A 16,300-nucleotide genomic window follows, 5' to 3' on the forward strand; every position below is an offset into this window, starting at 1 on the left:
TAAATAGGAAATGTACTTCATTAATTATGTTAGTAAGGTGGAAAAAAAAAAAAAGTCAACTAGCACAACATTTGGAATTTAAATTCTTTCCATTGTTTTCACTTTCATTTTGGAGAGCTTTTCTAACTGCAAGCTGAATGGTGTGTGTTTGGGGGGTGGGGTGGGGCAAAACAAACAAACAAACAAAAAAATAAACCACAAAGACATATTCTTAGAATTTAATGCTATTAAGTATTTTGCTGAATATAAGAGACCAACAGCAAGAGGGTGTGATTCATTGATCTAGTGAGGTTGGCTAACAAGGTCCAAATGGATGTCATTCAGTATTAGATCACTGTTAAGATTTTTAAGATTTTGAAAATATTATAGAATCATAGAATATTTGAGTTGGAAGGGACCCACAGGGATCATCAAGTCCAACTCCTGGCTCAACACAGGACCATCCAAAAATTAAACCATACATCCAAGAGTGTTGTCCAAGTGTTTCTTGAAATCCTGGAGAGCCTGCTCCTGTGCCTAACCACCCCCACTGTAAAGAACCTTTTCTTAACACCCAGCCTGAACCTCCCCTATCACAGCTTCATGCCATTTTCTCAGGTCCTATTACTGGTCACCAGAGAAGAGATCAGATCCTGACTCCCTGCCCCTGTCTCCCCCTCCCTCCCGTGTAAGGAAGCTGTAGGCTGCCATGAGGTCTCCCCTCAGTCTCCTCTTCTTTAGAGTGAACAAACCAAGTGATATCAGCCACTCCTCATACATCCTCCCCTCTTCATAGGTCTCCTTGGGACAGTCTCAAATAGTTTTATGCCCTTTTTATACTGTGGTGTCCAAAACTGTACACACTACTTGAGGTGAGGCCACACCTCTTCCCTCAACCAGCTAGCAGTGCTGTGCCTGATGCACCCCAGGATATGGCTGGCCCTTTGGGCTGCCAGGGCACACTGTTGGGTCATACTCATCTTGCTATCAACCAAACCTCTAGATCGTTTTTTTTTGTTGTTGTTTTTTTTTTTTTTGTTTTTTGTTTTTTGTTTTTTTTTTTTTTTTGTTTTGTTTTGTTTTTTGTTTTTTTTTTTTGTTTGTTTTTTTGGGGGGGTCGGGGGGGGAAGGGGTGCGGAGAGGCTGCTCTCTAGCTTCTCATCCCCTAATCTATATGTATAGTCAGGGTTGCCAGATGCCAGGCACAGAATCTGGCACATGCTCTTGTTAAACTCCATGAGGTTGGTGATTGCCGAGCCCTCTAATTTGTCAAGATCTCTCTGCAAGGCCTCTCTGCCCTTGAGGGAGTCAACAGCTCCTCCTAGTTTAGTGTCATCTACAGACTTACTCAAAACACCTTCTAGTCCTATATCCAAGTTATTTAAGAAAACATGAAAGAGAGATGGCCATAAATTGGAGCCCTGCAGAACCCAACTAGTGACTGGCCACCAGCCTGGTGTAGCCCCATTTGCTATAATACTTTGAGACCAAACCATCAGCCAATTGTTCACCTATGGCATTACGTTTTTATCTAGCTGTACATGTATGCTATATCCATTTTGTCCAGAAGTATACAGTGGGAAACAGTATCAAAACTTTTACTGAAATCCAAAAAGATTACATCAACTGGCTTCTCTTGGTCAAATAGATGGGTAACCTTCTCAGGAAAGGAATTTAAATTTGTTAAGCAGGACCTTCTGTTCATGAACCTGTTTTGGCTATGACCAATGACCACATTGTCCTTCATGGATTTTTCAATAACTCCCAGGATAATTTTCTCCATAATTTTACCGTGCACTAAAGTGAGACTGACAGGCCTGTAATTACCAGGGTCTTCTTTCTTGCCCTTCTTTAAAATTGGAATGAGGTTTGTGAGCTTCCAGTCAACTGGAACTACTCCAGATTCTCACAACAGTTGAAAAATAATTGAAGGAGGTCTCATGATGACATCAGCCAGCTCTCTGAGTACCCTGGGATGAATCCCATCAGGCTTCATAGACTTATATGCATCCAGGTGGAGCAGTGAATCTCATTGGTTGGCTGGGAATTTATCGTTCTCTCCACAGTCATGGTTCTCCAAGTCAGGGCATATGGGGTCCCAGAACCCATCATCAGTGTTGAAGGTGAAGGAGGCATTAAACGTCTCTGCTTTGTCTATGTCCCTGTTTGCGAGGTGACCATCCTCATCAAGTAATGGACCAATATTGTCTCTGGTCCTACTTTTGCTGTTAACATATTTAAAAACAAAAGGCAAAAACTTTTTTTTGTCCCCCACAGTAGTGGCCAGCTTCAACTCTAATTGAGCTTTGGCCACACACATTTTCTCTGTACAAAGGCTAACAGACAACTATATATGCATCTTCTAGGCATATACATTTATGTTTGTGTGTACATACAAGTTTGTGCATATATATCCTCTGGCTCTCCTGAGTCCCCCAGCTCTGCACACTCTTGAGTCTCCTGGTCTGTTCTTGCGCTGCCTCCCAAGGTGTACAGCATATCCTTGCTTTTGTGCTACAAGGATGCTGTTCTCTGGGTTGCAACGTCAGTGTGTGTTGGGTGGCAGAGCTGCAGCCAGTCTCTACAGGAGCAGAGGAGCAGTCTGCACTGTCAGGAAGCATCAGTGTGAAAACAGTGAGCATGGGCTTGGTCTCTGAGTTCCGAGCATGGGTGGAAAGAGAAAACTATCTAAAGGGAAGAACTGCCTCTTCTTAGTAAATGCCTTTTTGTTCAGTGCAGAGACTGTACTCCCTGGGATATGTAGGTTTGTCTCCAGTCTTTGGAAAAACAATTATGTTATTTCTGATTGAAGCACTATCTGGACTTTGTATGGTTCAGTCATCTTTTACAACAACTCAGAAGAGTCTGTGGGGAAAAGTCGTTGCTGAACAGAGTCATGCAGCTTTAAGAGAGAAGCTACAGACATTCCCAGACCTTGAAGTCTGATTGCTGAGTTAGCAATCTTCAGAAATAGCATGCTACAACCCTGTTTGCCTGGAGGCAGCACTAACTAGCATGGCAGTGCTTTCAATACATGGACTTGAGTATCTGTGCAGCATTGCTCCATGTACTACACTGGAGACCTTTGTCATGTCACGTTGACAAACTCATTCCTGATTCCATTGGTTCCATTTGATTTGTGAAAGTCTAATAAACCTGACACATCCATAAACTGAATATATATATGTATGTAAAAAAACAAACAAACAACTGTCATTTACAATAGTCATGACATTATTACAGATTGACAGTCTCATGTTGATCCATAACAGCTGTATCCTGTCACACACCAGAATCCTTACACTTGTTATAGTAATCTTTTCATTCACAAACAAAATGAATTTACTCTTCCAGAACTACATGCAAATTCAGCAGGAAAAAAATAATAATAAAAATCATTTCAACTTATCTAGTGAAAGCCTTTGTAAGAAGTCCTCCATGTCAACAAATGACATTTCATAGCACAATATCTGGAAACCTATAAACTATTTTTTCCTAGAAAAGAATCTCCCTTTTCCTTTGAAGCTTTGAAGTGACTTAGTTCACTTTTCACAAAGAGAAAATGAAATGAAAAGTCTGACATGATAATCCCTCTATATCCACAAAATTCCAAGATAGCTCTGAGATTATTCATTTTTCCCAAGTTTCAAGAGCAGGTCACATTTTCATCACTTCATAATCAGTAAAGTATATGCACAGGTTTTTGCAGATTATAGACTATTTCTCAGTTTTGAATCCTTGAAATGTGAGTACTAGTTTTTATTTATACATGTACTATGATGTACATGTACATGTATGTACAACTTTAAAATAGTCTCATGACAAATTGACGTGGATTTTTCAAGAACCTTAAAAACATTTCTAAATGTATTTCATATTATGTTTGTTTCTACAGTTCATGGGCATTATCAGTAATTCATTATTCTAACTTTGAGAGTTTTCAGTAGTGTTTTTGGTCCCGCAGCAAGTTGCTGTTGTTCTAATGCAGAGACCTTTTTATGCCAGTGGTCTCCCCTTGAGAAGCATCATTGTAAGGTCTGATTGCAAGGCATCGCCTCTGTGTTTAAGAGTTCTACAGGATGTTTTTGTAGGTGGACAAAATTGATGTTGAGCATTTGCCCAATAAATAGAATCTTTTTGTAACAATCAGGATATTTTTGAGAAAATTTTAAAGAGCAAGTTGGGTTACAGGCTACAAGAATTCAAACAGATGGAAAACTTTACTTTTTCTTGCTATTTTGGTTGTACTGTTTTTTAACATCTAATGTTAGTGGATATTGCTTTAATACATTAGTACAGTGGACAAATAAACCAAGTCACACTGCAACTAGTGGATGCTTTTTCTGCCACGAGTTCTTTCCATGGGAATAAGAACAATCTAAAAGGCTATTGTGTAGAGTGAGGGAAGAAAGTAACATGCATTACAGATTAAGAGGAACAATGGCAAGGTGTGGTATGGATATAAACTGAGGTTGGAAAATGAGAGAGTAGTGTTTTTTTTTTTTTGTCTCTTTTTTTTTTTTTCCTGGTATTCCTAAAAATATTTTGTTTCTAGCATGCATTAGTTAAATAAATACAAGTTTGCTCAATACAGTTGAAAACATTATACGTTTTGAGAATAAATGAAACATCATGATTGGATTTTACTTAAAAAAAAAAAAAAAAAAAAAACTTTCATGCAGAATATCTGTGGTCATATATTCACTATTTAATGTCTGCAAAAACTGTCTAACCTGTCTAGAGGGTGATAGTATATGATTCTGTGACTTTTAGCAACATATTTTTGTTACTTCAACATTAATACTTCTAATTAAATCTTGTATTCCATTCCATTCCTCTGTTAAGTGTTCAACAAACATGCACATTATTAGAGAAAACAGATTAAGAAAATTAAAAAGTAAGGTCTTTGTTTCAGCTTTTTCTGTTTTCAGTTTTTAGTGTAACTGTGATAGTATATTACATGTGTATAGTTAAAGAATGACAGGTCATGAGCAACTAAGAATTATTTCTACACATCTATAGACTCTAATAATGAAGTTTAAAGGTTATTGAAGTCTTTTAAGCGAAATCCTAGTGTAATGAAAATTTTACACATGTAGAATGAAGAGGCAAGGTTCTAATAGGGAAAAAGGTAACTAGGAGTGTAGTTCTGCATATATTGTCAATCCAATTTTACATTTATTGCCATCACAAGTCCTGTCAAACTATTTTGCCTTTGGCTTTTAAGATATAACTGGTGCTGTTAGGATGAGTTTATGAGATTATGAGAGCTCAAGATACCAACAAGTCCTTCTCAAAAGTGTTTGGGTGCAATGTACAGATCAGAGCCTGGGGAAAATGTGTTGTGTTACAGACTCTCAAGGAAGTGCTGAATAGGATAACAAGTAAAAGTTATAGGTATGAGTGGGAGAGCTTTAAATATCTGCTTGGCTTCAAATATCCCAGGGAGGTGATGACCATTGCTGCCAAAAAAAACCTGTCTTGGAGACTATCAGCACAGCAGATAGAGAGGGAAGCAGCACAAAAAGATGTGTAAACTGTGGGCTGAGCTGTCTTTGGAGAAGAGTTGTCTGACAGAGTTTGAACTGTTGCCTGGAAATGCCAGCTTTCTTGCCTTTCAAGTTCTCCTTAAAACTTTTGATAGGTTAGAGGTGTTCCTGCAAAATGTTTAGATTCAATTGCATCAGCTTTTTTTTTTTTTTTTTTTTTTTTTTTTTTTCCCCAATGCAATAACACTGTCAAATGTTCATCTATTAAATTTTTGGGATTGTTGCATCACAGTGGAAGTAATTCAAGCAGGTTTGGTTTGGTTTGTTCTTCCACTTCAAAATTTGGGAATGAAAACAATTTTTTCTTGTTTCTTAGAGGTACCAGCATTCTATAATGATTCCTTACACAAGGGGAATTCTTCTCCACAAATCCATGTATCAAATTTGTCTTGTAAGAATTCAACTCATCAAGTTGTCAATCTCTCTTAAACTCATGGACTTTTCTCAGTTTTTGTAATCCTTATGGGAAAAGGGCCATGTGTTTATTGTACATACAGTTTCCCTTCTTTTATTTCAAGAAATATTATCATCTGTTATTTCCTAGATTTCTTTTTTATGTTCTCTGTTTTTTCCTGTATCACTATTATTATTTTTTTTTAATCATTTTAATCCTTTTTCTTAAAAGAAAAAAATACCATAATTCTTAGAATAATTTTAAATGAGATAAGGCTGATATGTGGTTATACTACCATCAAATGCTCTAATTTAGAATTTTCTTTCTTTTCATTAAAGTGACTGAGAACATTCTTACACACACTCAGTAACTGTCCGTTGTTCTAGTAATCTGGAGTGGCATGGTAGCAAAGCACAAACCCGCTTAACATGGAATACTAAACCAGTTACGTAGTAAGAATACACCATAATATAAGGTATAAAGATAATATAAGGTATCTTTTTTCTAAATGTAGTGCCTGAAGTTATCTTCAGCTTGACATGAAAGCCAACTTTCATGTCCACATGAGTGCATATATTACTGGGATACAATAATAAATCTTTTATTCTATTATTTTCAGAACCAAATTTTGTGTCATCTTATGACATTGGGAACTTCACCTACTTCTTCTTCCGAGAGAATGCAGTGGAACATGACTGTGGGAAAACAGTCTTCTCTCGGGCTGCTAGGGTGTGCAAAAATGACATTGGTGGCAAGTTTGTGCTGGAGGATACCTGGACTACCTTCATGAAAGCTCGGCTGAACTGCTCTCGTCCTGGAGAAATTCCATTTTACTATAATGAACTACAGAGCACTTTCTTCCTGCCAGAATTGGACTTGATCTATGGGATTTTTACCACTAATGTGTAAGTAAATTCCATGATACTTTTTTTCTTTTTTTCTTTTTTTCTTTTTTCTATATACAACAGTAAAAGCTAAAGCTTCTGGACTGTTCTCTGTTCTGTATGTGTGAAGTAAACATAATAATTTCAAAATACTGTTTGCCCAGTCTTGTGAAAAAGAGTCAGCTTCCAATATGAATTGCTGAAGGTGTATGAAAGAAGGCAGAATTCTTAATATTTCCTTACAGCAAAGGAGCAGTTATGTTTTCTTCTGTCATCTTTTTCATAAATTTTAAGGCTATTCTGTCATCTACTTCATCCATTCTTATAAAGACAATTTTTTTTTGTTTCACACATTATTTCATATGCATAAATATATGATGAGCTTTTGAAATAAATATTTTATAATTATAATTTCATGTGATCATGAATTTGGCTCAATGCAATTTGAGTCAGGAAGTGTTCACTTTACCCAAAAGAGCACAAGATGTGCTCTTAAATATTATAAATCAGTCCTAACATATCCTACCGTGAGCTTGAGAATCAAATCAAAATTTAATCTGTTTTGTCTGAACCTTATATATCAACAAGGTAAAATCTGAAATTGTAGCATTTAGTCTTAAAAATTAAAAATTGTTAAATATTAAAACATTGTGAAAAAGACATTATGAATGGACCTAAAAGCTTTCTGGACTCTGAGCTTGATATCAAGAATAGTTTAACTTTCAGTGAAAAAAAGAAAAAAAAAAAAAAAGAGAGAGAGAGACTTTATCTCAGAAATGTGCGCTGTTACATAAAACATGATAAATGGAGCTCATATGTTGCTCAGCAAGAGCAACCCATGAATTATGGCTGTGCAGCCAAATTTTTACACTTCTGGAACAAGGTTTCAGATTTTGGTTTCTGATTCTTTTTCCCACTTGCAGTTTCTTGCTGCATAAATCAGGTTTGCATAGAATTTTAAAAGGTACTTGAGCACCTAAAACACTGCTCAGTGCTTCTTTCTAAACAGCTGAATACCTACATCCTATTTATATGCATATGTATATAGAGAGGTATATATGCACATATTAGCCAGGTAGGAATAGTCACAAATAAATGCTACCCTTAGTGATCACGACTTTGGGCCTCAGCTCGTTTCTCCTGCTTTTGGTACAGTCTGGTATAAACACATCTTCCAGACTGGGATATACCCTTTAGCTGGCAGCTCAGGCAGTGAGCATGGCTTGATGGGCACCTTGCACCAGGTTGACAGTTCCTGACTTTGGGACATTGGGTGATAAGCTTAACACTGTTCTTGTACTGAAGCAATGTGTTGAAGCTATATGCTGCTTTTTAATAGAGAAGAGCAGTCTTTGGGACTACTGGAGATAGAAAATTTGGTGATGTTTGCAACAGTTATTTTAATATCATTAGTCTGTTTTACTAGCTAGTATGAGTCCTAGAGGACAGGCATTTCTTAGGTGGCATGCTGAAGCACTGTTCAACATGATCTGTCATGAGAAGTCAAAATAGCCTTGACACTCTCCTGCCATGGAAAGCCTGCTTGGAGGAATTCTGCTCCAGCAAATCTGGAAAGCTTTCGTCATGTTAGGGGAGCCCCTCTGAAGGACTGTCCTGGCAATCTGTGGAACAGTGCAGCTTCCTGTGCTACAAATTACACCATTTCTGAGGTTGTGTCAGGGCTACCATCATTCACCCTAATCTTTTTGAGAAGGAACCTGGAATGTAAGACCTTGACAGTACTTGAAACTTTGCTACTACTTCCTTCTTTCCCATTAGCTTAGCATTATGCCTTATCCAATAGAGACGTATTATTCAAAGAGGAATTAATTATAACTAATTGATTGATTCAGTTGATTGATTCACAGATATCTGCACAACCCGTACGATTTCAGTCTTGAAACCTGATGATGGAGAGCCACCAGGGTTTTCCATGAGGGGAACCCACACACTGCTTTCCATTGGTGTAGCAGCATCAGATATTACTGAACCACATTCAGAATTCTTCAGTTTCAGTATCTTTAGAATTGCAATTCTTTTTAAATATACTGTGAATCATTTTGTGATGGAAAAACTGAAGCATTTCTGTCTATAAATACTGTGAGTCATAGCAAAACATGAACCATTTATGTGTGGCTGACTTTTAAGTACATTGTACCTCCTGCTTCATAGTGAAGCTGACTTTATTTCTTTCAGACCATTTGAATATTTACAAGCATCAGTTTGATGTCCTTGAAGGACTTCAGGGAATTCAAGAAGAATTTGATATTTGTTCATAGTATTTGTAAGCTGCCTTTAATGACAACTTATATAGGGAATTATCAACCCTATTGATAATTGATTCTGCAGAAGGTACTAGCACAAAACTTCAGGTTTGGGGGATTTTTGAAAAAAGGGTGACAAACATTAACAAGGAAATTGCTCTCTTGTCCTGCTGTTAAATCCATATATCCCATTTTTTTCAGTTTTGAAAAGTTTTGTTAGATCTGTTATTTTTTCTCTCCATCATTTTGAAGTTTCTGTAGTAGGTTTTCTAAAGGCTTGTGTAAAATGCAAGGTAAGTTACAAAATAGAAAATAAAAATAAAAAGAAGAAAGCTTTGTGGATCAATTGTCAGCTGTTTTACCTGCGGTGCAAATTTGTGCAACTGCCACCTTAACTATCTCTGTCTTTATCTCAAGTTGTGGAAAAGAACAATGCAATTTTCCACATTAAGAGATCTCGTAGTCACTAAGTTATATTGTTTACACCATGCAGAATTGCTTTATTGTGAAACCTGTCACATTTTCAAGACAAGAACAGGAAATTGCATGTTTTGCCTGGCTGCTGTTTATTCCTGTAACAGGAGATCTCATAAAGTATGCAATCCAAGTTGTTTTCCCTTGATGGGTTTCTTGAATTTGCATTTTTGTTGCTGTACATCATCATTTGGAAGATGGGATTTTTGTTCAGGCTTCTTACCCAGGGGTTCCATAGGGTCCAGAAATATCCCATAAGATGAAAATCCTTACCTCTTTGTATTGTCATTGGTTGCACAGAAGAACCATTAATGAGCCCCGAGAAGAATGTTTTCCTGAACTTTGAAACCAGAAGAAATATGTCCTCGATGCATGTGACTATATGTGGGCATAAAGTATGGCCTTCTTGTACTACAGTAGCAGCACAAAGTATGAAGTTTCTCCCATATGAGCTACTTGGCAAGGGTGACAAAAAATTAAGTCCAGTGTCAGCACATCATGTATCTTTATCCTGAGATACTATCTCCTGGATTATCATAATAATTTTGTTAATTACTTGGAGAGTTAATAAAGGAGAATAAATATATATTTTAATTTATTTTTCAGCAAGTGAACTTCATAATGTTGTTATTTAAGTTAATGTTTATATTTGTTTTTCAGGAACAGCATAGCAGCCTCAGCAGTTTGTGTTTTCAACCTGAGTGCCATAACTCAGGCTTTTAACGGACCCTTCAAATACCAGGAAAACTCTCGCTCTGCTTGGCTTCCATATCCCAATCCTAACCCTAATTTTCAGGTACAGATAAGTGGGAGAAGGAAACATAGTTCACATGTGGTGGTTTGTTTCTGAATGTTGTTTGGCTCATACTTAAGTAACTTTAGAGTTTCCCAGTATATTGTAGCCTAAGACCTTAAAATTTAAAAATAAATATATAAATGGGGAAAAAAAAAAAAAAGCTTACGAATTCCCCCTATTTCAATATCCTTAATTTTATCTTTTCAAAAAACAATTTGGGTTGAAAAGAGGATGCGCTATTAGAATCTGGAAAGGAAACACCATTTGACAGGAAAAAAAATATGGTAGGGGGAGAAAATGGGAGGGGGAGGAAAGGAGTGGTTACCATTGTGTCTATTTCCCCATGCAAGGTGGTCCATGCTTGTGAAGAGTCTGATTAAAATAATTTGTGAACTGTTGTGCTCCTTATTTGAACTTGTCAGCCTTAGAGTATGTAATAATCTGTAGCTGGCTGACAGCATAAAACTAATTACTTCAAGGTGGGTCAGTCACTGGTACTCTTAAACAAAAATTAAAGGATATTTCAGGTAAGCACATATGCACGCATTTGTTGTGGTTTAACCCTGGTAGCCAAACACCAGAGACACTCTGTCACTCACCGTCCTCAATGGGACAGAGTGAGAACTTATGATGATAAAAAGCTCTTTGGGTTGAGGTAAGGACAGGGGATTGCTCAATTACTGTCATGAGCCAAACATGCTCAGCATAAGGGAAATTAATATAATTTATGGCTAATTAATAACAGACTTGAACAGTGAGAACTTAAAAAAAAAAAAAAAAAAAGTAAAAACATCCACCCTCTTCCACCTCCTCCTCCTGAGTAATGCAGGAGAACAGGGAATGGGGGCTGCGGTCAGTCCCTGATGCTTTGATGCTTTTTCTCTGCTGCCCCTTCAGGGTCACTCTCTGCCCCTGTTCCATGTGGGGTCCCCTCCCATGGGATGCTGTCCTTCCTGAACTGAGCCTGCAGGGGCTGCCCACAGGCAGCAGCTCTTCAAGATCTGCTCCCACATGGCTCCGTATCACGGGGTCCATCCATCCATCCCCCAGGAGCAAACTGCTCCAGCACGGGTCCCCCACAGGTGGGCAGCAGCTCCCCCCAGAGCCCCTGCTCCTGCTCCTGCAGGGGCTCTCCATGGGCCACAGCCTCCTCCAGGCCACATCCACCTGCTCCACTGGGGGCTCCTCCACGGGCTGCAGCGTGGAGATCTGCTCCATGTGGGACCCATGAGCTGCAGGGGGAGAGCCTGCTCCACCAGGGGCTCCACAGGCCACAGGGGAACTGCTGCTCCATGCCTGGGGCCCTTTTGGAGCCAGCTGGAGCTGGCTCTGATCTGACATGGGGCAGCTGCTGGCCCTGCTCAGAGGCCACTCCACAGCTCCCCTGCTACCAAGCCCTTGCCACCCAATACAGCATTTTTATTCTTCTGCACAGTCACCACTCCCACAAGGACAGTTATAGCGAGAGTGATGCTGGCAAGGGAAATAGAAGGAAAACTACATTAATATAGTGATTAAAACCATTAACTTTTCACTACAATATTTAAATGTGGATCTGCCTTTCACCCTTCCTTTAATCTTGATACAATCTCAGGGGTTCAGTGCTGCTTCTGTAACAGCCTTCCCTATCATGGGAAGGGTCATGAGATCTCTGCAAGCATGAAACAGAACCATCCACCAGGGACAGTAGGTAGTTTTAATTATGTCCTGATTTATGCAAGCAAAGGAAAATAAAGCACTGAATTTGCTCTGAATACAGGCCAGAGAGCCCTGTTACCTTTTCCGAATAGCATGTTTGGCGTTATGCCCAAATGACAAAATACCAGTTAAGTAAGCCATATTGCCGAAGCAAGCTATTATCGGTATATAACTTTTTACATTTTGTAGAAATAGTTACGTTGTCAGAATAACGATTGTAAGAAGATCCAAGTGAGGTTAAAGTTTTGAAAAAAGAAGCCTGATGAAAGGCTTGTATGTAAAAATCTTGCCTTCTTTCTGACTAAATGGAAGTCAAACACAAGTTATTAATGTCTTCCTGCAAAACCTTTATTAATGAGTCTAATTATTACAGAAGCACCCCATACAGAATGGTACATACAAATGAAGCTGACAGTCTAATGGCTATATAAAAACAGTTGGGAGTCTATACTGTATTATCAGTAGTCATCTCTAGCTCCCAGTCCAGGCAATAAAATGTTGAAATTTCTTGTTTGGAGAGTCTGGCTGATTTTAGTATGACTCTTACTTTCTTTATCAAATTTACAAGACCAGCAACATTTCAACATTTCTATCATATCTCACAGAGCAACAGCTTTGTAGGCTAGCACTAGTTTAAAGAGCTGTAACGTGGCCTTTTAAAACACAGTATTGATGCCAATTCATGTTAACTGATCTCTAGATATCATTAGTGATGTTGAACTTCTGTTTTTCACAGGTGCTATCTTTTATTCATTTGAACTTTCAGTTAGATTTTTGGCTCCATAAGTGCAGTGCCGTCATATACCAGAAGCTAATCTAATGCTTAGAGCTAGCTGTAACCTTTTTAAGATTTCACAGTGCTTTAAAGTACATACTGCATGTAGAGAGGATACATACACTGGCTGAACTTGTGATTTCCTTCCCCAAAAGGAGGAAGCATGGGTATGGTAAAATACCAGAAGTTCTGTTTATGTGGTTGGAGAATTAGATTTATCCTCAGAGTATTCAGCTACTCAGCAGTAACAGACAGAAGCATGTGATTATGACGGAACTCTACTGCTGGGTGGTGATAATTACATTCAGCATTTTATTTCCATGGCTAGATGTAATGATGTATTAATTTAAATATTTTCCAGATTAGAATAGTACTGGAGTCCCAGTCCTGAACAACACTGTTTCTCTCCAGAGCTTGTTACTTTTCTCTTTATGCAGGACATCTTCCATTGTAAGACCAAGGACAATATGTATTTCAGTGTACTATGAACATTCTAGCTAGAATCTTTCTAGCTTGATATAATCAGAATAATTCTTCTTTGGCATGCTATGCTTTTTTTTTCGTTGGTCTGACATGCAAGAAAAATAATTGTTTCCTGTCAGTTGTCTTTCATCCTCATAGGTTCTCTCATTATGGAATTATTGATTGAATTAAAAAAATAAAATTTATATTTGGAGTCATCACTTAATTCCAGATTGCTAATATGGCAATGATGAAAAAATAACTTCTAGGGTTTTGCAGACTGTATGATTTAGTTCATATTTTGATTCATAGTGCAATTTATGACATAGTATCCTAGAATCAAAAAATGGCTTGGGATGGAAGGGACCTTAAAGATCATCTAGTTCTAACCCCCCTGCAATTGACAGAGACACTTTCCGCTAGTCCAGGTTGCCCAAAGCCCCATCTAACCTGGCCTTGAACACTTCCAAGGATGGGGGATCCATAACTTCCCTTCCTAATTGCCCTGACCCATTTATAGGACCTTACATTTGGCATTTTTGAACCTCATGAGGTTCACACAGGCCCATCTGTCCAGGACCCTCTGGATGGCATCCCTTCCCCTCAGTGTGTTGACCACACCACACATCTTGGTGTCATCGTCCAACTTACTGAACATGCACTCAGTCCCACTGTCCATGTCACTGACAAAACTGTTAAGCTGGTCCTAAAAGTGGAATAGAGTGGAAAAAAAAAATGACTTGAGTATCCTTTCACATCATGAATGTTTGATGATGTTGTGAAGTACTGTTTTACTTCTCTAGTGCATCTGTGTATGAGTAAACATGAAGATGTTTACATACTCACACATGCTATACATATATCTAGTGTCCTCAGTTAGTTGAAGACCTAAACACAAAGATTTTAAAATTAATTGCTGCTTATCTTGCTTTGTTTAGTTGTGTCTGGAATTTGTGCATGTGATGAATAAATACACAGAAATTAGTACAATTTTTAGATATACAATGTGGTCAGTTCCAAAGAAAACATATCTTTGCTATGGATAACATTTTTAGTAAGATTTATAGTTAGAGCTCTATTCTGTCCATTCTTGGCTAATGAGCACAGTTATAACCAAATATTACTATAACCCATCTGTTGTCAGTCTGGTGCCCTTTCGTATTGCTTGGAGTTAGGGAGTCCCCTTAGTACTGCCTCAGGAAAGTGGAGCTTCTTCAGTCACTGTGTGAACAGTCTGATCAGCACCAAAATGTGCCATGAATGTGGAATTCCAAAGTGTCACTATAATACACAGTCTTGGTATTCATGTTCTTATGCTCTAATTTAGAGAGTAAATCTGTTGTTATCGTTGAGGCATATGGTAACGTTACTTTTCTGTGTTTGCAGTGCGGCACCATGGACCAGGGTTTGTATGTGAATCTGACTGAAAGAAATCTTCAGGATGCTCAAAAATTCTTCTTAATGCATGAAGTCGTTCAACCAGTTATTCCAATTCCTTACTTCATGGAAGACAATAGCCGATTTTCTCATGTGGTTGTGGATGTTGTGCAGGGCAAGGATATGCTCTTCCATATCATCTATCTTGCCACAGGTATGAACTTTGAGTTGTTGTGATAACTGCAAAAGTGTGAGGTCTGTCAATTTTAATGGTCTGTAAATCAGTTTGGCAGTGTGTGTAACACCTTGAACAGTTTGTTGTTTTTGTTTCCTTTATAGCAGCATTATCTCTGTCTTTACATTTTCTGAGTAAACGAGTTCAGTAGTTTGCAGTGTCTTGGTTTATATAATATTGTGAACTTAGATGTTAGTGTCTTTACAGTTCTTTGAAAGCATGAAGTCTATATGCTACTAAGAGAGTGAATGGCTGGAAATTATATAAACACGAATTGACAAGTTTCTCTCTTCTATTCTTTTTTATGTAATTAAGGGTACAGTCACACTCAAGGTTCATACATTGCTACAGTTCTCTGACTAAAATTGTCTTGATTAGAAGTATTGCTTTCTAGGTTTAAAATTTAATTCAAGCTCCTTAAAAACACTGAAGGTGTCAGAGAATTGATTTTGCAGAAGAATGGTGTCCCTAACTGATACTGAAATATTAGGTTGGAATAACATGTTTAGAGCTTTGTGGCAGAAAACTTAGGGCAATTCTCACATAGTTAGTTCTAAGCACATTAGCAGGGCATATCTCATCTAAACAGTGGTTTACTAGTGAGCCTTTTTAGTGTCATATTGAGTAAGCACCAAATACAAAATAAATAAATAAATAAATAAAAATCTGTTGATCAACTTGAGGAAGAAAAATCCTATACAACTAGTTCTTCTTGCAGTCAATATGGTCAATTTCTATAGAATTTCATCATAATCATCACATCAATTATAGAGAAGCTGAATCATTTTCATCACTCTTAAAAATGATTTATTATTGAAAATTGTATATTCTATGGCTTAGCACTTATCAAGAACCTCAAAATCATAGAATGGCCTGGGTTGGAAGGGACCTCAAGGATCATCTAGTTCCAACACCCCTGCCTAAGGGATGTCACCCACTAGATCAGGATGCTCAGGACCTCATCTAACCTGGTCTTGAACACCTCCAGGAATGGGGCATCCACAGCCTCTCTGGGCAACCCGTTCCAGTGCCTCACCATTTAAGTATTGGAAGGCTGCAATGAGGTCACCCCAAACCCTTCTCTTCTGTAGGTTGAACAGCCCCAGATCTCTCAGCCTTTCTTTGCAGAAGAAGTGCTCCAGCCTTCTGATTATTTTTGTGGCCCTTTTCTGGATCCGCTGTAACAGAGCCCCCAAGTCCTTCTCTGCAGGGCTGCTCTCAATGAGTTCTTCTCCTAGTCTGTGCTCATGTCTGGGATTGCTCCGGCCCAGGTACAGCACCCTGCATTTAGACTTGTTGAACCTCATTAGGTTCATGTTGGCCCACTTCTCAAGCCTGTTAAGGCACCTTTGGATGACAACTCTTCCTTCTATCGTATCAACTGCACCACTCAGCTTGGAGTCATCTGCAAAC

The 16,300-nt window shown here is 38.2% G+C and overlaps 1 protein-coding gene across 10 annotated transcripts in view; it reads left to right on the plus strand.

Moving 5' to 3' along the window:
- The window catches only part of SEMA5A (semaphorin 5A), a 342,620-nt gene that overhangs the window by 202,395 nt on the left and 123,925 nt on the right, over positions 1–16,300 (plus strand). For all 10 annotated transcript variants that reach the window (XM_084508663.1, XM_084508658.1, XM_084508661.1 and 7 more), the window contains 3 exons: positions 6,542–6,827; positions 10,205–10,340; positions 14,662–14,866. In XM_084508663.1, coding sequence (XP_084364789.1) covers positions 6,542–6,827; positions 10,205–10,340; positions 14,662–14,866 — 627 coding nt within the window. The remainder of the gene's footprint in view (positions 1–6,541; positions 6,828–10,204; positions 10,341–14,661; positions 14,867–16,300) is intronic.

This window comes from Aythya ferina, assembly GCF_964211825.1.
Source record: "Aythya ferina genome assembly, chromosome: 2".
NCBI lineage: Eukaryota > Metazoa > Chordata > Aves > Anseriformes > Anatidae > Aythya > Aythya ferina.